The sequence below is a fragment of the Pseudopodoces humilis genome, chromosome 1, assembly GCF_049639895.1.
Source record: "Pseudopodoces humilis isolate 2021_Gansu_Grassland_sample_001 chromosome 1, ASM4963989v1, whole genome shotgun sequence".
NCBI classification, from domain to species: Eukaryota; Metazoa; Chordata; class Aves; order Passeriformes; family Paridae; genus Pseudopodoces; species Pseudopodoces humilis.
This window is the reverse complement of record NC_142200.1, coordinates 132,092,751-132,115,423: the sequence shown is the minus strand read 5'-3', so window position 1 is coordinate 132,115,423 and position 22,673 is coordinate 132,092,751. Positions and strand designations below refer to the sequence as shown.

Below are 22,673 nucleotides of genomic sequence, written 5' to 3'. Positions count from 1 at the left end.
AACGAAACTTGTTCCAGAGGGAACACCAGGGGGTGTTTGTTCTCTAACAAGTTGTTTAAAAACAAACCTCTCCACTTTGCACAGTGTCTTTGCAGAGAAAGTGCTTGCTGTAAGCTTTCTCCCAGTGGCTTCTTGGGTTGCAAAACAACCCACGCAGTTCCTCTGTAGCACTCTAGCAAAAACCTCTTCCTTTCCATTGTCCCAGAGGCTTCCCCACAGGTCCATTTTCTGTTCCTCTTAGGAAAACCCCGGGTTCCCTCCCACCCTCTGCACACTAGCACAATGCTCTGAAGCATCAGCCCCACCCTTTGCACACTCACCGCTCTCAAGAAAGAAACCATTTCCTCTGTACAGGCTCTGCCCTGTGAAAGACATCAGGAGCCAGGGCAAGGTGGAGAGGCAGCCTGCCTTCATCTCTGATCCCCAGCTGTGGCCTTTCCAAAGAACACAAGAATACCCAGGCAAACAGGAACATACAAATATCTTACACACTGCAGCCCTTCCCCATCCACACACAAACTCATTTTCCTGGTCTGAACAGCGCTCCTGAGGCCACAGTCCACTTTAGATACATCAGCTTTTTTCCTCAAATCTCATATGCAGAGTATATTCAACCCTCTATTCCTTCCCCACAACCTCCTGGTCTTATCCTCCTGCACGTCTCCCTGCAGCATCTGCATTTCCCAGACCTCTGTTTTGCCATGCTCAGCCTTGCCTGTCTCTCCTAGAAATGGGCAGCACTTCTGGCTCAATTCCACTCTTTCATTGCTATTTGATCCTTTCCTTTCAAGATCCTTTGTTTGGAAACTTGGCTTTGTATTTTTGTTTGCCATCCTCTTACCATCCTCAGTCAATGTTTCTCACTGAACAAACTTATTCCTCCAATTACTGAACATAATTCTCTCCTGTGTCTAGAACCTCTGTCATCAATTGCCTCTTCTGGTGGGCAACAAAACAACTGCAAGTCCTCCATATATATTCCTAATAATCAACTATAAAGCAAATTTATGCCAGCCAGTTCTGAAAGTAGGTGAGATAGATTTCAGCTAGATGTCTAGATCAATAGTCAGTGTAATGGTTGCGCTATATGAATTCTCCAGAAATGAGAGGAAATATATCCTCAGAGGAACCAGAACCACTAACCACATCCTTAAAACACAAACAAAATCCTTCAAAAGATTATATTACAGATAATGAATAGTTGTGCACAGCAAAACCTTGTGCCCAGAAAGCTGGATGTGTCAGATAAGGGCACAGCTGAGAAGAGACAAAAGGAACACTAACTCTTCCTCTGTCCAGATACAGTGACATCAGGACAATGTTATGCTTATGGAGCAGTTTACACCTTTCCTATTGACCCCGGAAAATCTGGCTCTTGCCCATTGGAATCTGGCCTAAATGCACCAGCTCATTTCACAACTATCTATCTATCTATCTATTCTCTTTGTATTTATAGAACTTCCTTACATTTTGCTCCAAATTACTCTTCATTTCCTTTTTCAGTCCCCTAGTTTCAGAAAATTAAATGACAGAAGCACAGACTTTTAATTCAACAGTTTCTTTTTAGACTTGTGTTTAGCCAGGGGCCTGAATCTAATAGGTGATATCACTGATACTGATATTAGCAAAATTTCTCTGTAAACTGGTATTATTTTGGAGAAGGAGGAGGATGTTCCATTCTTCTTTGTGTATCTGTCACAGTCTGACTTTAGAGAAAGTTACAATGGTGAATTTTTCCACAGCTTTTCCTTCCTTAAAGGCAGTTACTACTTCTTACATTATAATAAGTTCAAGTATAGCATGAACTACATTTTCATCCATGTTACAGGCTATGGAAATAATGAAAATAGTGAGAACAGGCAGGCCATTCTCTCTAAAATACTATCCTAATATAGAGACAGCAAGGGCAAGCAACTGAGAAAGTAGGTGTCAACATCTTTTCTATGTGGAGAAGTATTTTACAAACACTATTTTTTGCTTGTAAGACCAAATCCAGAATTTATGTGGAAGTGGGACAAGTTGTCACATTGTGTTTCCCACATTTCTGTTTACAGAAGTGTAACATCAAAGGTTCCTAGGCCTGGTAGAAAAATTGCTTTTACGACTGAATTCTGTGTCCAAGCATTTGATGAGTACTTGTGTGGAGGTAGGAAAGAGATAGTCTTTAAACTAGGTACTGGACCTGTCTTGTCTGATGAGCATTCTTGGAGCTGGTCTGTTAGCTAGGATTTGGTATGAAATAGTGGCAATGACATCTCTCCTTCAGAAATCTAGCTGCAGGAGATTAATCTGGAATAAAAACCTACAAGTAACCATTCAGGTTAAGAAGAAAATCCATCATATTAAGATGTACAGAAAACTCAATTTTCTTGTAAATTCCTATTTTACTGATCGGGAAGAAATGCAGACCATAAACTGCATTTCTTAAAACAAGTTGTTCTGTTTGTTTGGGTTTTTCTCTAACAAGCTGTTACTATGAATAGAATAAAGAAATAAATATTCACGTGACACATTCACTTCCTCACTCACAGAGTTCACTCACAGGCAATCACCAATATTGGTTGGAGCAATATTCTGAAAATAATCCCAGCTGTACACTCAGTTTCAAAGAGCAATACTGGCACTCCAGGGAATTCTCAGATGTCTGGAAAGTTCCTCGGAGGGTCTCACTCTTCCCCACCAGGCATCAGCCACTGCTGTCTCTGATATGGTCCAAGATACACAATCCTCTCTCTGCTCATGCCCATGGGCACTAGAAACCCTGTACAGACATGGTGAACTCTGGGTTCAGTTCTCAAAAATACAACAGGACTGCTAAGGCTTATCAGTCCTTGGAATCTTTCACTAATTGGCTTCTCATTAGGCATATTTCCTGGGTTTGGCCTATTGTTTTCTGGTAGCCACTTCTTTCTCCAAAATTATACATCCTGTGGAATGAATTCAGACAAGCCAGACAGAAGGGTCTTTTATGGAAGATGTTACAAGAATGGATTAAATCTTTTTTATCTACTCAGTGCTGCAAGGATATCAGCTGAAATACCTTATCTACTGGGGCAGTAGACTACTAGAAGTACTTACCACAGCACAGGGTCTAGGAGGGAGCAGAAAAAGGGATGAGGGATTTGGAAGACATAGCCAGTGAAATGCAAAAGGAAGAGCTAGTGTTGCTATCAGCAAATACTGAGAGGAGATATGAAAGTGCTATCAATATGTGAAATCTGTGTCAGAAACTACTGAAGCAGAACAGCACAGAAGTAGTCTTAAATTACAACACTTTCATTAGACAATTACTAGGGTAAAAATGTTATAAATAAATGTTATAGATAAAGAAGCAATGAGACACAGTTTCACAGGTTGGTAAAGACCATTTAAGAACATGCTAGACCAGGAAAAGTGGATGTTCATTTGTGTATAAAAGATTAAGAGCCCCACCCCTCCTTCCTCTTTTTACTGTTATGATAAAATTTTCTATTTAAGAAGAGACACACACTTTTCTTAGAATCAGCCTTTTAATTCCCTTTTAGTGAACCAATGCAGAATAAAAACATATTTACATGTAATTCATACACACAACAAAATATTTTAACTTAAACACATTTAAAACCTGTCAAAAGATTAAAATATCAAAAAGTATCAAATTAAATAAAGATATCCACTGTGCTAAGATCTTTGAGCCATTTGGTTGTTTGCATTTGGCATAAAAGACACCTGGAAAGTGAAAATTAAAAACACCTGTACGTGAGTCTATTTTAGGCTTTGTGAAGACTGAGATTATACCAGTAGACCAGTATGAGATGCAATGCCATCATGATGGAAGTCTAGAATGAGACTCAAAGGTTTAAAACAGACTTGGACAGGGAGAATTTGGTTAGAAATTACAAAAGACTTTCTAAAGTTAAGTTGCATTAGGCTTTGAAAAAATGGCCTAAAAATTTATGAAATCTACACTGGCATTGGAGACATCAAGAATACTTCTTATGTAAATATTCAGGTGTGAATTAAGTATAATTCCTTTCCTTCTTGCCCTTTTGCAGCATCCTGTGAGATCCCTACTTGACTGTTTAAATGACAAACCACTACTATTCACTATACATTCCCACTTCTCATCATAGTAGGTCTTTCAATGCATGTTACAGAACTCCAGCAGAAGAAATACAATTTACACTTTTCATCAGTCATAAACAGGGGAGGAAATTATGTTAATTCTGATATAATGGGCACCACAAGGAGTTTCTGTGGTACCTCAGTAGCAAAGAGAAGATGTGGATCCACAGCATTGGAGCAGGTTGCCTTGGCTGAAGCTAGGACCTGGGATCTGCACCAGGTGAGCTTGGACATCCTGCCAGCCTGTGCAGTTCTGCCAGTCTGTGCTGGAGATCAACAGGACACTTTCAGGATACCTACAGGTCTGGATATATTTTTTGGAACATGCTAAGGACCATATTCTCACATCTGAATATGGTGAACATGGTTCTTGTGCCTAAAAATGATGCTGGATGTGTGCAGAGACTGGAGCTGCCTGAGTGTTGGCTGACACAAAATAGCTCCAGGTCCATGTGAGATCTCAACAACCCTCCCAGGTACTAAAAGGCACTCCCAGGTGCCACTCTCTGAGCAGATCTCGGCATCTGCCTTACAAGTTTGTTTGTTCCTGCTAGTAGAGAAAGCAAGAAGCACCCATTTTAAGTAGAATTTCCATAGGAGAAAATTGCTTTCCTTAAGAATTCTTGTATGCCAACACTTTAATTATTTTCAAACTCAGGCCCAAGATTACCCAGTCTATTAAATTGTTTCCTGCTCATTTTCTTCAATATTGGTCACAAGACAATTTGATTCATGAGTTCCAAGGTCACCACGGTATATGGCATTGTCAAACCCAGCTGTAAACATTTGTCGATCAAGTCTTCTTTTATAGAAACAATACAATGTGAGGCCAGTGCCAGCTAGCAGAAGGAAGATCAGTATAAAAATCATCCCACCTAAACCACTTGATGATGAAGCAGCAGCTTTGTGTATTGATGCTGTAGAAGACAAAACAGAACAATTGCTACAAAGGCCCAGAGACTGCTGTTGCATACAACAAATATCCCTAAGTAAGCAACTGAGTTAAAACAAAAGTGAACAATCACAGCAGTTAAAATTGATGCATGCTCCAGATAAATAATGCAAAATTTGGCTTAATCTGTTCTAAGGAGCATTATGTTTTATATACAACTTGTAAGGAAAAAAAAAAAAAGACATCCAGTTTGAGAGAAATGTTCTCATTTTAAACAGATGTAAATTAAAATGATCATGACAGATACATGGGTATTTAAATGAATGTTTCAAGTGGAAATTACACTTGTAAATAATGAGTACCTATAAACCTCTTGAAAATTCTGTTTATTTGGCCTAGAAGAAACCAACTTACCATTATTGACAGGTGAATCATGGGTTGGCTCAACTTCAGCAACTTCAAAATTAAAAAATATGTATATTACACAGCTTGAAAGCAACAGTTCAGTGAAATAAATACTGCATACATAATTTTACTTTGTGTTAATAACAAATTTTAAATAATCATAGACTCATAGGATGGTTTGGGTTGGAAAAAGCTCTAAAGATTATCTTAGTTCCAGCTCCCCTGCCCTGGACAGGAACACCTTCCAGACACCTATTTTCTCACAAGCTCCTATCCAACCTGACCTTGAACATTTCCAGGGTATCCGCATCTTCTTTGGAAAACCTGTTCCAGTTGCCCACCACTTGCACAGTAAAGGATTTCCTCCTAGTATGTAATCTAAACTTACTCAGTGTTATTTTAAAGCCCCTTATCATCTCATGCCTTTGGAAGAAGTCACTCTCCAGCTCTCTTGTGTGTACCCATTAGGAACTGGAAAGTGATGTAAGGACTCCCTGGACTCTTCTCTCTACTCCAGACCAAACAATCCCCAGCTCTCCCAGCCTGTGCTTATATGGGAGATGCTCCAGCCCTCAGACCATCCTCAAAGTCCTCCTCTGAACCAACTTTTAAAAGTAGTTTATTCTGAATAGTTTAAAAATAACCCTGTTAAGTTTTTCTTGTGCTGGAGGCCCTAGAGCTGAACAAAGTATGTGCATATGAAAAATATATGAAAATATGTTTTAACAAATGATGCTGAATCCACGAAAAATACTTGTTAAAAACACTTGCAAAAGAAGAAAACCCCAGGACTACCTTTTATCTCACTACTCATTGCTTTGAACACTTTATATGTAAGGTAGATTGTGTTCAAAGTTTTTATTCTTCCACAGTGTAAAGCTTCACACCTCATACTAAAGAATTACGTATTTTAAACTTGCAAAAATGGAAAGCACAGCTGTACTTAGCATTTTAGCTGTATTTTTAGGCCAATTCCTTTTCCTCCCTCCATTGCTTGGGGAGTGTGATTCAGTTAATTGCTTGCAGGACCAACTGCTGGGCTGGGCCCTATAAAGTTCAAGGATGACTCCACTGCCAACATGCGAAGATCCACAGGCAGAATTGGTTCTCTGCTACATCAGCTGTAGCAGAGGACGGATCTGTTTGCCAGTGGCAAATGTGACCTATTTCAAACTGCCTCCCAGCTGATGTGTGCAGACACAGCAGGATCTCTGCAGTGACCCCTGACAGCTGCATGTGTGCAGATTTACATCCTTCATGTTTTATGCAGCACTGCTGTGCACACAAGCAGGACTTGCCCCAGCCTACGGCACTCAGATTTCTCATCAGTTGTCATCCAAAACACCACAGGGCCATGAATAACCATTACAAATTAACCACACCATGTTTAGTGGTCCTAGCATGTCTCACACTGCCCCTGTCAGCAGAGGAATTAATTGGACCCCACTGCACACCCTTCCCTTGAAGCTCATCCAGCAGATCCTAGCACATTTCACTGTGGTGGTACTGTTCCCCTCAGCAGCACCTGCCTTCTCTCTGCAGGAGCTCAGTGACTTTGTACTGCTTCCCTTCAGCTTACCTCTCAGGAGAGTATCTGCCTTTCTTCTCAGCACTCTCTAGTTCATCATTTGATTGATGAACAATCTGTTCCTTGCACTCTAACCATATTATTCATGAATGTTCTCTGCACTCTCAACAGAAGATATATCCTTCCCTACCCCACTGTCCAGTAAATGCCCAGAAATCAACGCTTTCAAACTGAGGGGAGGGAATGGTAATTCAGATTATTCTCCAACATTATTTCAAACCATTTTTAACAGGAATTACTCTTGGCTTTGATTCAGATGCATGTGCACCAGCATCAATGCATAAAGTGTACCCAATGCCTAAAAGTTTGGCCTGATGTGTATTAACCACTACTTTTAAAATAATCCAATGCACAGAAATTCAGAACTTACTTTTGGGGATTTTGCAAATAAAATTCTGGTCAACAGAGCAGTAATAGGTCCTCCAAGTTCCACTTGAGACATCCATGTCAACACAGTGTTCATCAAAAAGTACTGTAGGTTCTCCCTTCTCCCAGTTGACGTATTCTACTGCACTTCTGTCCATCCATATCCATTCTCCTAAAATGTCAGCAGATCAAATCAAATGTGTTACCTAGTGAGTGAATGAGTTGGAGAATAACTTCTAGTCTACCAGTCAGTGACTTATTAGATCAGATCTGGGATTTCTTAGTTGAATAAATTGGTATCACAGAACACCTATTTCTAACTCTAGAGCACTTATTTCTCACTCTTTTAACAGCCAGAGCTTTTCAGGTGGGAGTGTACCAAATGCAAGTGCTCACAAAGTTAATTAACTTCATTAGCATTCACAGCTGTCAGTGACATAAGGAAGTACTCAGGGACCTTCAGCTGAAGCCTGCATCCAGGACTGTGCCTGGGAGCCTGAAGAAAAGCACCTGTACAAGCCAGTATCAGCAGTGCAAGCATACAGAGAGCTCAGGAGATTTTCTTTATGTGTGTATTCAAGATCAGCTGATAACTACTTTATTAGAGATGGATTAATTAATCATCTTTGCAAATTGAATTAGCTCTGTCTTTAATCAATTCATCTTCTGCTGACAGTCAAGCATCTCCCATCAAGTAGGAATAACAGCCATCTTCTCTCCCTCAGGGTGTGCTTTTGTGGCAGCATATCCTGGCATATCCAGCTGCCTCAGTGCCACTTCCTCTGTCCCTCCCTGCAGCTGTCCCTCCTTTTTTAGTGCTCATTTTCAGCTAGAACAGATGAGCCTGGCCCACCATTGCTGGTGGTGAGAGACACAGACTTGAGCAGAAGTTGGAGGCCAGTCTAGACTCTCTCTGGAGGTTTGCCCTCAACGTCTGCCAAGAAAAACTGGATTCAGAATTATGATGATATAGACTAGACCATCACATTTGCAATTACAGCAGTTAAACAAACAAAACAAAGACACTAAAGATATTTGGATTAAAATTAAAGGTTCCACCAAAAATTTATGGAAAAAACACTGAAATTTAGATTAACAAATTCTTCTAGGCAGCTCATATGAGATGCTATGCCCTCTGTTTTCTAGTAGTAAATTTTAATTTCATTTAACTCAGCATTTAATGAAAAGATATTTTGCTTAAAATACTGCCGTGTTAAATGTCAAAATAATTTGAGTCGAAAAAGAGAATAAGAAAATTTTTTAGCCAACTACTGCACTGCTAATCTAAAACCTTTTACAGATAAATATACTCTGATTGCAACAAAGATACAGAAAGCATAGACCCTTGGTAGTTTTTTTGTTTTACATATTTTAACATAAAAGCGATTAAATATTTATTAGGATTTTTTTCACTGAGTACTTATTAAATATTTAGCATATTTGTACTATTATTTAGTATGTTAGTAGTGTTCAGTATTTGCTCGGTTTATTTAGTATCTGTTTTCTTCTCAGTATGCATTGTGAAATAATTACCATCAATATTTTTGAATAATCCTATCCAAAACTTTCTGAAGTCACTTGCAAGTGGAGACAAGTAAAGTAAGAGAAAATTCATTTCAGCTGGATCTTCTATGGAAACCAGAGAGGCACCTAAAAATATCAATTAAATATGACATACAATTTCAGTGAGATTTTTCAGTATAAATTAATTATCTCAGTAAAAAATCATTACATGCTTCATGGTCAGCATTGCCATACAGTAAAAATGCTTGATAATAAATTTCAGTTAGCTGTAGCTTATAACTGATACACACATTAGGTATTATCATTTGGTTCTGGATTAAGAAGCCAAACACACAAGGAACCTGTAAAATATCCTAATTAAAAAAGGGAACTTACCCATTTGAATACACATCATGGAAGCATCAGGCCAGCTTTCCTCAGAAATGGTGTGAACATAGTAACAATGCCCACGGAAGGGAATCCAAGATCTACCACGCTTTGGTTCAGGACACTTCCCAGGAAGCTGTGGTGGTTCACTAGGGATTAACTCTATTAAGAAGACAAACAGGTTTCAGTGGAGTTTCAAAATCCAAGTGAAATATTTGCTCCTGCACCACACATCAGCCCTACAAATATGATGTTTATTCCAGAAAAAGGAATATGGTGTAGACTTAACTAATTATAGAGTGTTGAATTAAGCTTGACAAACTAGTGATAAACTATTCTGGTTGGAGCTGGTTTTCCTGTCTGCTAAGGGAGGCTTACACCAGTCTAACTGCACTTGTCTTCAACCTGGCAATTTTTACCTAAAACTTGTGAAATGGAATGAGGAATGAGTCAGTATACACAAGGGATCACAACAACTCAAATCTGTGGCTTGTGTCTAGCCAGTTTCTAGAAAAGTCAGTCAGAGAATTTGTCTGTGCCTGCCCTTGTACTTCATACATCCTAATCAACAAAAAAGCAGAATTTATAGCCTATTGCATCACCTGATTAAAGCTAGAACATAGAAAAAGAGCTTAAATTAGTATAAAATTTACTGTCGATTATGGTGTGGAAATTATGCATTTCTTGTATAATTTGAAACACATTTGAAAATTGCATGCAATATTTGAGTGCTAAAGTATTTGAGCAGAAACAACAAACAAATTAATTGATTTTGCTCCTACACTGAGAGTAGTTTCTTGACCCACAATATTTCAAAAGATACTTTTAAATGTAAAAAATATATCATTAATATATTTATAGTTAGGGTAAAGTTGACTGATTCTGTAGCTCTTGAGAAACAAAGATGCAAAAAGCCACTATGGCATGTGGCACGAAATACTGCAGCTATCTTTATGATGTGCATGTGTTGACTGGCCTGTGAAATTAAATGTCTGGAAATCACACAAGACAGACTGGATCTGAGAGCTATTCCTTAAAAAAATAAGAGTTTATCTCAAGGCACACACTTGAGGTCTATCACAACCTTTGCATATGAGGGAAAACTAAATTAAGACATTAACTCAAATTCCAGCCTCCCAAATCACATTTGTCCTACTTAGAACTTACCATTGGATTGCTTACAGAGAGATAAAAATGTTTCGTTGCAAGATGCTGTCTTCCAAAAACCATCCAAATCTAAATAGACACAGGCTTTGTTTTTATTTGGTTCTCCACTTCCCCAGTTAAGATACCTGCTCCTCCTTCTGTCTGACCACAAGTATTGGCCTCCACTCTAAAAGCAAATCACAATTATGATTATGTCACATACAAGAATTAGATTGGAAGACCACTAAGATTGTACTTGAATGCACACAAAAATTAGGAAAAATTGAGAATCATGGTTTCTTGCACAAGATTATGTCATGAATATGTATGAAACTGGTCCACACTCCCACTCTCCACAGCAGGTAAGGCAGTGCTCTTACAGAGATTAGTTTAGCATGTAGCCTATGTTATTCAATTCACATCATTTGTCTCATGCCTTAAATGGGCAAAGGGCCTTGAGGTAAAAAATGTAAATATACAGATGAAGATTTTATTAAATGAGTCCACGTATACACACAGATCAAATAAAGACTGCAGAAAAACTTTTGTCAGCATTCCTCTAACATAGGCTTGTCCAGGTATTTAGAGAGCAAAGAGAAGAATCTGAGGTTTCACTGGAGACAGAAAAACTGATGAGGCTTTCCTTGGGGCTGAACCACAGGGTCCAGCCACCTGTGTTAACTGTGCTTGTGGTGAGTTTGTGGGTCTTGCATGGACCAGCTACCAGAGATGAGCTAAGCATGTGTTTTGCCAATGGATATCACCAGTGTTTGCAGAGAGTGACTGACATTAGTCACATCCATGGCTTTTGTCACCCCATCCTGTGCAGCCTAGATCCTTCCTCCTGTGATCTTTGGAGGCAGGCTCCCATCCTGTACTTTGTGCCATTTCCTTTCCTATCTGCTTTGAGACCCTTGGCCATGTTTCATTCCAGATTCCTGTCTAATCCCAATTTCCCAGTGCTCTCACTGAGATGCAGCTCCAGTTCCTCCCACCTGAGCACCTGTGTCCCACAAAGCTCTTGCTTTACTTCTGTCAATTTGATTTCCCCCAGCTTCAATTCCAAAAATATCCAGCTACATTTTATTTATCCATGTTCTTTTTCACATGCCTCTGTTGGTGCTTCCCATTTCAGACCTTTCCACTCTTAGCTGAGTTTGTTGGCAGTTTTAAAAAGGCACCAGCTTTAGCTACAAAAAGAAGCCTAAGGAGTCCCCATTGCCAGAGCCCTGCTCTTTCCACTAATGCCCAGCACAAGCTCTTGTACTGCTGGGCTGTATACTGGAACAAAAACTTACTCACAAAGAGATAACCTTTTATTTTACCTATTTTTAATCTATTTTTTCCCTTGGTGTGCTCTACAGTGTGCCTTCAGGAACAGCACTGCTCCACCACAGGAGCATGTGGTAGACCACGGAGGAAGTGAGAACTTTATCACCGCTTTTACCACTGAAGCCACTCATTGCTGCAGCTACATTCTTGCTGCAGTTACATCCTTTGAAGTGTGGGCTGTGGCAGTTCTTGTTTACACTGTGAATAAACATTTAGAAGTGATAATCCCCTCAAGTGGAGGGAAGTCAGGAACCTCTGCAAGGTTTGGGTTCCTGCCACACGTCTGTGGCTCTGCCCAACAGCTCATCTAAGGTATTTGTATGACTGTCACAAGCATTTGGTGAACTCACCATGTTGCTGTTAAGGCCAATCCATACAGGCTCCCCATGTTTTAATAATTGTAGCCACAGGAAAGATTCAGCATAAGGATCCAGGACGCTGGCCAGTTCTGCAGACTGGTCCCTGCAGTTCTTCTCTGCTTTTTCCCAGCTCATTTTGTAGTTGATGATTTCATAGCGGTCATCACCATAATTGTTAAAGCCAAACTCTGGAACTGTGGGTTGGGAGTGCAGTAATTTGGGATCTGTAACAAACAAAAGAACAACCAAAAATCTAACTTTATATTGGTTCAGATTTGTAACACTGAGACAAGTTCTAGTATACTGGATTTGTCATGTAAGTAAGAGAAATTGCAATAACAAATTAAGATATATCCAAAAAATCCCTGCAGTGATGAAAGCCACATTTTCAGGTACTTTGACAAAATTTTCTAATTCTGTCAGAACAATCTTTTATCATAAATATCTGTATGATCTCCAAAAATCTGCCTTGTAAGCACCAGACCTACCCAAACCATATTGTACCAATGTAGGGCATTAAAAGGAACAATTCCTTCCATTTTCCCATTATGTATGAGCATTTGTTGTACTTCTGACAAGGAACAGGGTATGATAAAAGCACCATGAGCAAGCAGAGAGATGTAACTGCCATGGCTGAAATTGTCTGAGAAAGAATTTAAAGGAAATCAAGCTGGGCAGTTTTAAAAAAAAAAAGAAGTTGCAGTGTTTTTAGTATAACATTAAAAATTCCACTTTTGAAGATGTAAAGACAGTGCATTCAACCACCTTTGATTGCCAAAAGTAGTAAATTATATGATGATACATAGATTTTTTTGTTGTTGTTTTTGTTTTTTGTTATTTACTGGTCTAGTCTTTAAAATAGAAAAAGTTAAGTGATTTTCTCCAAAAAAAATAAAATGTGTGATCATCTTGTTAAAAGGGTCCATAATGCATGTGATACTGTCATTAATTTTATTTAGGTTAGGGCAGAATTACAGGAAAGTCATTTTTAGCACAAGTTTGAAATTACCACAATAAATCAGTTCTACTAGAAAGCAGTGAAAGAAAACTCACCAGAATTTTTTTGGCAGATGTAACTTTTGCTTGCTTTACATCCCTCATCTTTCCATTTCCCTGCCTGTTCAATAGGGTTCTTCATCAAGTAGACACAGTCATCCTACAGGACAAATGAGATTAACAAGAGGAAAGATGTGGATAGGAAGGAAACATTCCTACTTCTTCTGGGCACACAGACTCATGTATCACACACAGGAACATACAGAGGAATAATATGAAGGTCATAGAATTCACACAACCAATGGTTAGGCACATCATATGGCAATAAGCCTTTGCAGCTCAGCCCTAGGAAAGTCTGCCCTTGGATGACAGAGGGAGCTGCAAAGCACAGCACAGAGGATGTGTCTGGGACTATGTGGGTGTACAGAACTCTGTGCACGGCCCTGTATGTGTGTGCATGTGTGTTGGCTGGTGTGTTGGGTCAGTGTGCTAGGTCTGGCCCACAGCTCTGCTGCTGTTTTCCCCGAAGTTATGGGGAATCTCAGCACTGAAGCTTATCTGGAGAGCTGAATCCCTCCTTCTGCCCCATTTCAGGATTAGGAAGCCAAGTGGTCACCAGAGTGCAGTAATGTAGAGGCAGTTTGTCAGAAACAACCTTTTGTGGGTAACACCTCCCCACACCCTTTCTGATGCACTTTGGACCCTTTACCTTCTGCCTTTCCTCCAACAGCATGAGAAGAATGCAGCTTGGCCTCCTGCAGGAGGAGGCAGTAGCTGTCCCTATTTCACCTCAGTATAACCTAATGCTACCTAAAACTCCCTTCTGGCACTAGCCCAGGTCTTGTCTGCAAGAGAAAGAAGTTGTATGTGAAGTGATTTCTGGAGGGGAATGGTCACAGCCTTCTGCAGAAAGCATAGAGATGTGTGAGATGGGGAAGCTCTGGATATCCCAAAACCCAGCTCTAGCCTGATGGTAGCTGGACCTCAAAGAACTGTTTTCCATTTTAACTGAATGTGAAGTAATTCTCTTACAAAAAGAGAGAAAATTGGTAGAGCTAGCACAGGAGTATAGGAATAATATTATTGGGTAGTATTCTACATTGGCCACTTAACAATTACTGAATAACGCTTTACACACAAAAAGGTATAGAGATGCCAGAAGTTTCAAAGCATAGAGGAAGTATTTTTTAAAATGAAGATTAGGGGAAGATAAAAATTAGAAAGGAAGATCCAGACTCCCTCTTTTGAGTATTTCATTCAATGCATTTATCTTGACAGGCTCAGTGCCAAGAACTGTCACTGCATGCAATTATCTGAATGTTTTCATCAAATCTAAGTAACACTAACAGCATCCCAAAATTATAGTTTATAATATATAAAAAAAACATAAAAACATATAAATATAGTTTATACTATGGTTAATTCAAATATCCTGATGAGTAAAGTGAGGGAAATTGCTCACTTGTCTGAGTTCTGCATAATTCTTCCAAACCTCTGTCTGAACTCATACAGAACCACGACAAACACAGAAGCTGAAAAATAATGTGTGTAGATATATCTCCCACACAGCTACTCTGCTGTTAAAAAGCAATGAGACTACTAAAAATCTTCATAAAGGAAAAGACAGAAATACAACAGAAGTTACATATGGTTTGTTCATCTACCAAAGTTGTAATGTTTAAGTGACAAAGAGAAATTGATGCTCACCATACTGTAGTAACTTCGGGAACCTTTTGCCCAATTTGTATAGTCTACTGGACTGCCGTCTGTCCATAAGTATGTGTGCTCCTGATTTATGTCGTTCAGTCCAATCCAAGCATCAGTTGCAGAATTTTTTAAGAGGGACATAAGGAAAGCTGCAGGGAAAAAATAAAAATTGCGAAAAGAAGGAAACAGAACATGCTCTTCTGCAATGCCGCAGACTTTAGAGAGTCTGGAAGCAGGATGATGACTTTTCTCTTTATAAAAACGATAAAAATAAAATTAATATATATTAATAGATGTTTAACATCAGTCATCTGAAGTTAAAATTGTGAAAAAAAGCATTTACAAATTCAAAGATGGGCAAATTTTTAACAAAACAGGAATTTGTACACTTTTCTATGTTGTTCATCATCTGAGGAAGCACGGAAAATATTCTAATATATTACAGAAATTAACATGAGTACACTAAGCCTTGACATGTAGAAAATTAGTCCACCAACTTCCTTTTCCTACTTTGGTTAATTCTTTGTTAACCTGACATAATAACTTCATTTCTAAACAGGTATAACACAAAAAACCCCTTACTTAGTAACCAAGTATGTATGAACCAAGTATGTATGAATTTGTGGAATGCCAGATGCTGCTCTCCTTCCTGCCTAGACTGACTTTCCAATAAAATAATCTCCTTCCTCTGCTACAGAAAAGAAGTTTAAACCACTAGCACTGATGGAGTGAGGTAGGAGATTGTCCATGTGCATCCCTCAGGACCTGAAGCAGCACATCTCCCGAGCAAACACAAAGCTTCTTAAAACATTTGCAACATTCTGAGCAGCAAGACCAGCAGGTGTTGAGGTCCAGCAGAACAAGGGGAACAGGGGGAAGCTGGGACTCAGTACTGGAGCCTTCTGCTGCCTGAGGATGTGTCCTCCACTGACACCCACAGCATTGGCTCAGCAGCAAGGTGACCAGCGATTTGGGTTTGGATATTACTCCTTTTGTGTGCTATTTTGACATAGAATCATAGATTGACCGAAGTTGGAAGTGACCTTGGATCAGCTAGTTGGACCAGCTAGTTTAATCAAATGGACATTTAATTATATGAAGAGCCTCTAATAAAAATGTTAGTATTTCAGCAGTACATCCTATATTAACCTCCAAACCATGATTCTAATAGTTAATCAAGACACTAAAGCCTATGCAAGCATTTTTCCAAAGGTGCAATTTCTCATTCAGCATAAATTTGTATTAATATGGAATAAATGACTCCATATATGGCAGAAGCTCTAACATATTTTTTAATTTTTTATCAGGAATTACATGGTGTGTCATCAGTGTCAAAACATTGGTACTTTTTACCTTGCTCTTCCTTTTTTGATATAGTAGCCAGATTTCCTCCAAGATCAATGCAGTTGTTTCGTGCAGCATGCCATGTCAATGTATCATTTTCATTAAAGCCAAAGACTTTAAAACACTGAAAAAGAGAAATGTGCAAAATCTGAATCCAGATGCTGTTTTAATTTCTGACAAAAACATCTCTGTTTTTAAAAAACAAAATAAACTGGATATTTAATGTAAAAGGGGAGATTAGTTAATTTAACAGTATTTTCTAGCTTTGTCTTTAGGTTTAAATGACAGAGAAGACCTGTACTACAAAATTAGTATAAAGCCCAATATTTTGGCATATATTTAAAAGAAGGAATATGTCAGTCTATTGATCTCAGCAGACATTGTATTAAGCCTTCTGAGCACAATTCTGAGATTCTGAGATTCTGAGATGTGACCATGATAGAAATGCTGAAGAAGATGACAGAAAAGAGTAAGATACGTTATTAAAGTAACATATCTCATCTTCTGTTGCTCTTTTTGTCAAACCAGATTTGGTTCTCACAGGATAATCACAAGAAAGAAAATGATTCTGACATTGTAAAGAAAGCCATGAATTTGTCATTTCTTGTAATGTGATCTTATAAGGTTTAAGCCATTAGACAACTTTGTCAGAGTCAAACAATCCAAAGCATTTAACTGAAACCTAAACCATGTAACTGAAAAGGTAAGCAGTCAGTTTGTGGGAAAATTGAGGAGAATGGAAGGTGATCAGAAATGGCGTATTAACACTTGGAGAAGAGTCATGGGAAGAGCCTTTGAAGTTCCTCTCCCAGGAAATGAGGAAGAGAGAGAGATTAGCTTGGGAGAGTACCATGAAATGAAAGACACTGAGTTTGTGACTTTTCCTCAGGACTGAGAGAGAATTAAATAGAAGACAACAGCCAGTGGATCTCGAAAAAGGATCTCTATCAAACCGAAATATTTTTGCTCAACCAAAGGGAAGATAGACAGAGCTAGACAAAACAATGCTAATGAGAATTATCTTCATTACTAGGTATACCCTAATTGCAAGTATTGTAGTGTACACGGTTGCTTTTTACCCTTTATAGCTTCATTTATAAAATCTATGGATTCTTATTACATACAGTCTCTTATCCTGAAGTTTTGTCTTTTGAGAAAGCGAAGAGCAATTGTACATAATAAAGTGCAGTGAGTCTTATAACTAGATTATTTAAATCCCTTAAGTTTTTTGGTTATAGAAAAAAACCTGATAAATTTACTCAAGGGAAGATGCCTTGGTGGCTTAAGAGCCATTGCATAGTAGGCAAGGGATGATTAAGTGTCCAGACAACATGCAAGAGCCAGGTAAGCTCAGCACAGTAAATGAGAACATATATTTTTGCCAGTGTTTTGTATTGTCAAAGATTGATGAGCAACTTCCCTCATGTAGAGTTGTTGTAAGATGAAGCTCTGTTCTTGTATGTCTCAAGATCTCCCTCATAATTGCTGTGGTCCCAAGAGAGGCTGCAATTTCTGTTTTAGGATTCAGAATTTTAAGGTCTTTAAGTACACACAAACAGAACATAATTTGTGATAGCTAAAAACCCTGCTACAATTGAAAAACTGATTCAAAGATTTTTTTTCATTCTGCTCTTTCACACATACAATGTATTAACATTTCATACTTCACCTTGTTATCAAAGAGGTGCCAGTCTTCCATACAGCCACCCTTTGGTGGTGGAGAAGTGGGAGTAACAGTTGGACGAACAGTATTGTTAAGCCTTTCACAGATGAATAGCTCAACACTGCCACAGTTGATATCATTCCATGTACCTGAAAGAAAATTAGAATTAAAACAAAACAAAACAAAACTGAGAGATAAAAAACGTCCTTTCCTAAAGAAAATCTATTGTAGGAAGTAAAACTGGTTACAGCATTTGGATTTTTCTTCCCCAGGAACGATAAGTAATCGTATGCCTGTTTGTTTGAAATATTCAGGTTTCCAGCAAAATTTAGAATATAAATAATTAGTCTATAAACAGAGATATTTCAATATTGCAAAACCATAGCATTGACAAAGGGGAGTTTTGGTTCAAATACTTAAATCTCTGAGATCTATAGTCACTGGAATCGTTCTGTCTATATAAGGCACACAGTCCTGGTTACTTTCCTACCTGAGCTTCTCACAATCTTAGAGTTTTCTGGTATCTTTTTTTCCTACTGGAGTGTGATTTAAGAGGATAACATTAACATCATCATCATCCCCATTTCACAGATCAGGGATGAATAGGAAAATTACATACATTTCACTGGCTGCAGACAGTTACAGGTAACTACCTACAGCAGAATTTTTCACACCTAATGTTTAATAGAGATATTGTCATTTTAATTCAAAGAAGTTGAATGACTCTTCTTATCTGAAAGAAGATTTCCAAAACAGGGCAAAATATTTACTCCCCAAAAGTGTCCATATGCTTCCATTCACCTCTAAGAGAGCCTAGGAAGATCATCTCAGCTATAGATTTTGAGACTAGAAATATTTAATGGTAGAAGATATTTACTGATCCAAAAAAAAGACTAAGTTGTTGGCTAGTATAAACACAGTTGCTTCCAGTACATAAAGAAAAGACTACATTTTATTTTCCTTTGCTTTTTGAACAGTATGAAACAGCAGCATGCTCAGTGTGATAACCCACACAGCCCTGCTCACACAGCCCTCCCAGGCCTAAGGCACAACCTGCAGATCAAATATTGCTACATCACCCACCTGTATGGGTATACATGACCACACAGTTTTCATCATTATTTGCAAAATTGGGTTCATTTGGAGCCCAGGCAACATAGTTCACTGATGTTCCATCCATCCACCTGAAAGAAGTAATTTGAGGGAATTATAATTCTAAGTTGAATGACTTAATATTTCCTTGCTAAGGATACATTTGAGTTTTGCGTTTTAAGTTTCCTGTATCTTAGCTTACAAGTACATGCTGTTCTCTGCACAAAGGAAACCAAGACCTTCCACTTGGAACTAGTAAAAAATATTGTCATATCAACTGCCTACAGTATTGACTCAGACCAGGTCTGCACAAATCATCTTGACTGGAGGGTCCCAGCTTCTCTTGGTCTCTGAGCACTGATAGTGTGCACCACTGCAGCACTGGACCTGGATTTCTCTGGAGCACAGAAAAAGACACCTGAGTTTATTTTAGCAATTTCCTGCATCAAAAGCAGTAATATAAGATCTTGTAGGGTAAGAAAGAGTCTTGAACCATATACTAGGAACCACTTGGAACCATTTTAAGCATAGGAAATCTTTAATGTTATACACCTATTTGCTTTTTCCAGTTATGCATCAAATGTTTCCTAGCTTGGTGATTCATAAATTTATTTTCAAAAAGTAGCCAAGAAAAAAGTGAAAAGTCCTCAGTGTGCTGGAAGTGGAGTGATGAATCAGACAAGACTGACAATATTCAGGCAAGAACACCTCCAGGACAATCCAATGTTTTTCCAATTTTGGCATGTTTTTGGAAGTAAATTACAGATTAGGAATTCATCAGAATGGCTAGCTGCTTGAACACCTCCTGAGTCAGACTGGAAAAACCAGTACATAATAAACCAAGAAAAAGAATATAAAGCAAATAGTGGCACCTTCATCCAACAGGGAAGAGAATGAAACTAGTGAGGGAACAAGGGAGGACTGGGAAAACAATGATTATTTGAGCAGTGAATGTGATGTAGAAAGCAGTATTTCCAGGAGCTGAGACTATAGAGCCTCTGTGGTTTGTGTTTTGTGGCCAACAAAGGCAACCTGCGACAACAGAAGAAAGATTAAAATGAGGAGGCTGAGATTCATCTGACCAAGCTTTGAATCCCAGAATAAAGTACTAGAAAAAGATGCAGTGGGAGAGAAGAACAACACAGGAGACATGTCTGCAACACATCCAAGGCTCCAGGGGATGTTTAAGATAATTCCAGGGCACTTTGTTTCCAAAAACATTTGTAGAAGAGTAATGACTCCAAGTCACCTGAAGCTGTCTTGCCCTGAACTTGGAGATGACAACCATCTAGAAATACAGACAAGGGCTCTCCAATATTGATATTTCACCTCTAAAAACCACTTTGATGCTTCCCACTGCAGGTTTCTAGGGTCTTTTTTCTTTGATAATTTCAGCATTAAGTGATGCCTGCAAGTACCATCTGGAATATGCTGGAGACCTCCAAATAATTTTTTCGTTCATCTAACAAAGAAAAGAGGATGATGCCTCGCTTACTATGATCCAAGGTCTCAGCCTCAGAACACAAAAGCAGGGTGAAGAACCAAAAGAGGTAGAAATAGGTAGTCAAAATATGATGGGAGAAGTGCTTTGTTGAGGAGCAGAATCCCATTTTAAATATTTGTGTGAGGAAAAAATCCTGCTACAGATTGTGTCAGTCATTGAATTTTGACTGTTTCCTAGAGCCAACCCTGTCAAATGTGAATGCATTATAAGTCTGACAAAATTAATTTGTTTTTACTTACCGGAATGTTCTGTCAAGGCTCACACTTAAACCAATATAGAAGTTGTTCCCCCAGTCTTTATAGAAAATCTAAAACAAACAAACCAAAAATTTAATTAGCTGTAATAAAACGGATTTCAAATAAAATTTTTAAAAGTTCAATAAAGGCTGTAGTTTCTGTTGCACAATTGCATAGTATATAATGTGCAGGGAGGAGTTGCTGGAATTATGTGCCCAAACTGCAAAATGCAAAATTTTGCTCCAATTTTCAGTATATAACTAGGGGAAAAAAATAAATGAAGCAAATTATCTGAAAAAGAAATGGAGAAAAGTGCTATGTTAAGAAGGCAAGAATGGCCTCTTAAGCAGGCTTATAGCAATATTTTTGAGAGTTTTAAGAAAACATAGTGGGAATTTGCTGAAAGTCTGCCAGTAAATTGTGGGGGTTTGTACTTAGTCATGTGGAGGAAAGAATGTAGTAAAATTTTATTTTAATAGTAGGAAACTATTTCCAAAACATTATATCATCACTAGGCCATTCTCTTCCTATAAGAAAATGTTCTAACTTCAACCTTTTGCTGCAAATATGAGATCTATTTTGACAAAGAGCTTTTATTGAATTCTGTGAAAATAATGAGTTAGGAAAAAACATAATTAGTAATTGCAGCTTTCAGCTAAACAGACCAAAGTCTTTGAAAGTTGCACCCTGAGAGCATTCTTGAAAGGAAGCTGAGAATTTGTCTACGTATATCAAGCTATTAAAATAATTATTATAATAAAACTTGTAAGTAGATAAGCCAGTGAAAGGATGAAAGGTGGAACTGGTTTGTTTTTTTTTTATGATAGGGACTACTTTATACTATTTCACAAACCAGCTGAAAAAATGTGCCCCAGTTCACAACAAAATGGTGCAATTTTCAAGCAAACATGTGTCTTACATATTTCCAAAGAAAATTTTTCTCAGTTTCACTCTCAATGACAACAAGGTCACCACCATTCTTCTTGCAAAAGCCTCGGGCTCTTTCCATAGACATCGCTTCTTTGCTGAAGTAGTATTCCTTGTGTTTATACATTATCCAGTTATCTTCACCAACAACATATTCATAATCTGCAAATTAAAACATTAATTAGCCCGCAATAGAAATTAACTTCATTACATGTTAATTAATTTTTTTTTCACTGGAAGCACAAGACTTACTGAATGTGGAATTAGGCTCTGGTTTCACTGAGGTTCCTGCAATATAAATCAATATTTGAGTATATTATGTTTCTCAGCTCTCTCTCAATTATATTTACACAGTAGTTAGAATTTTAATTCCAAGTAATAATCTTAAGGGTTACTCAGTATATGCTTATTTTTGTCATAGAATTTCTCAGAGTATCTGAAAAAAAACCTACATTCAGCAAACAGCATGTTAGAGCTTATGATAAGTTAAGCTTACAGAAACAATGCCCATCTTTAGGCTGTTGTGTTTCTCTTCCTCAACATACTGCACATACTTTCCAAACCTGCTTGTGTATTTCATGGATTAATTAATAGTTTTCAACGATTTCAACTGCCTATAGTGAAATTATATGTATTAACTGTTTTATTGTGACTGATGACACAGCTGTCTCTAATACATGCAGATAGCGTGATCTGACCTGGGAAGGATATTCTTATCTACCTCTAAAAGTCTCTAAAGGCAGAAAGTTATCTTACCTTTTTTAATTTGGCAAACAAAGTCCAGCATGTGTTCACAAAATAAATCATTCCAATTCATATTGAGATAGCCAGTAAACACACCACATTTTTCATTCCCATCATAATTGTTTGGTTCCCCATGTGACCATTTTTCAAAATTTACCTGTAGTGGAAACACAACTTTGTTACTATTTTCCTTTTAAAAGGAGACAATTGTCTTGTATCATTCTGTTAAAGAAGAATGTACTTAATTCGATTTCATGGTCCATCTTGTTCTTTAATGTCAGACCTTTTAAGGAGAAGTGCATGGCACTTGAATAGAGTAATAATTCATGTGTGTGTTTATAAGTCATGTTAATTAACCAGGAAGTCCTTGCCACATTT

At 38.1% G+C, this 22,673-nt stretch overlaps 1 protein-coding gene across 1 annotated transcript in view; it reads right to left on the bottom strand.

Moving 5' to 3' along the window:
- Positions 1–3,490: 3,490 nt before the first annotated feature.
- Positions 3,491–22,673, bottom strand: part of LOC102107034 (macrophage mannose receptor 1-like) — a 31,848-nt gene continuing 12,665 nt past the window's right edge. The window contains exons 15-30 of the mRNA XM_014248454.2: positions 22,308–22,452; positions 21,804–21,839; positions 21,544–21,713; positions 20,628–20,695; positions 18,876–18,976; positions 17,799–17,941; positions 16,139–16,253; positions 14,786–14,934; positions 13,136–13,238; positions 12,074–12,306; positions 10,413–10,578; positions 9,255–9,407; positions 8,889–9,005; positions 7,360–7,527; positions 5,411–5,452; positions 3,491–5,021 (exon numbers count right to left, since the gene is read on the bottom strand). Coding sequence (XP_014103929.1) covers positions 4,783–5,021; positions 5,411–5,452; positions 7,360–7,527; positions 8,889–9,005; positions 9,255–9,407; positions 10,413–10,578; positions 12,074–12,306; positions 13,136–13,238; positions 14,786–14,934; positions 16,139–16,253; positions 17,799–17,941; positions 18,876–18,976; positions 20,628–20,695; positions 21,544–21,713; positions 21,804–21,839; positions 22,308–22,452 — 2,148 coding nt within the window. The 3' untranslated portion in view covers positions 3,491–4,782. The remainder of the gene's footprint in view (positions 5,022–5,410; positions 5,453–7,359; positions 7,528–8,888; positions 9,006–9,254; positions 9,408–10,412; positions 10,579–12,073; positions 12,307–13,135; positions 13,239–14,785; positions 14,935–16,138; positions 16,254–17,798; positions 17,942–18,875; positions 18,977–20,627; positions 20,696–21,543; positions 21,714–21,803; positions 21,840–22,307; positions 22,453–22,673) is intronic.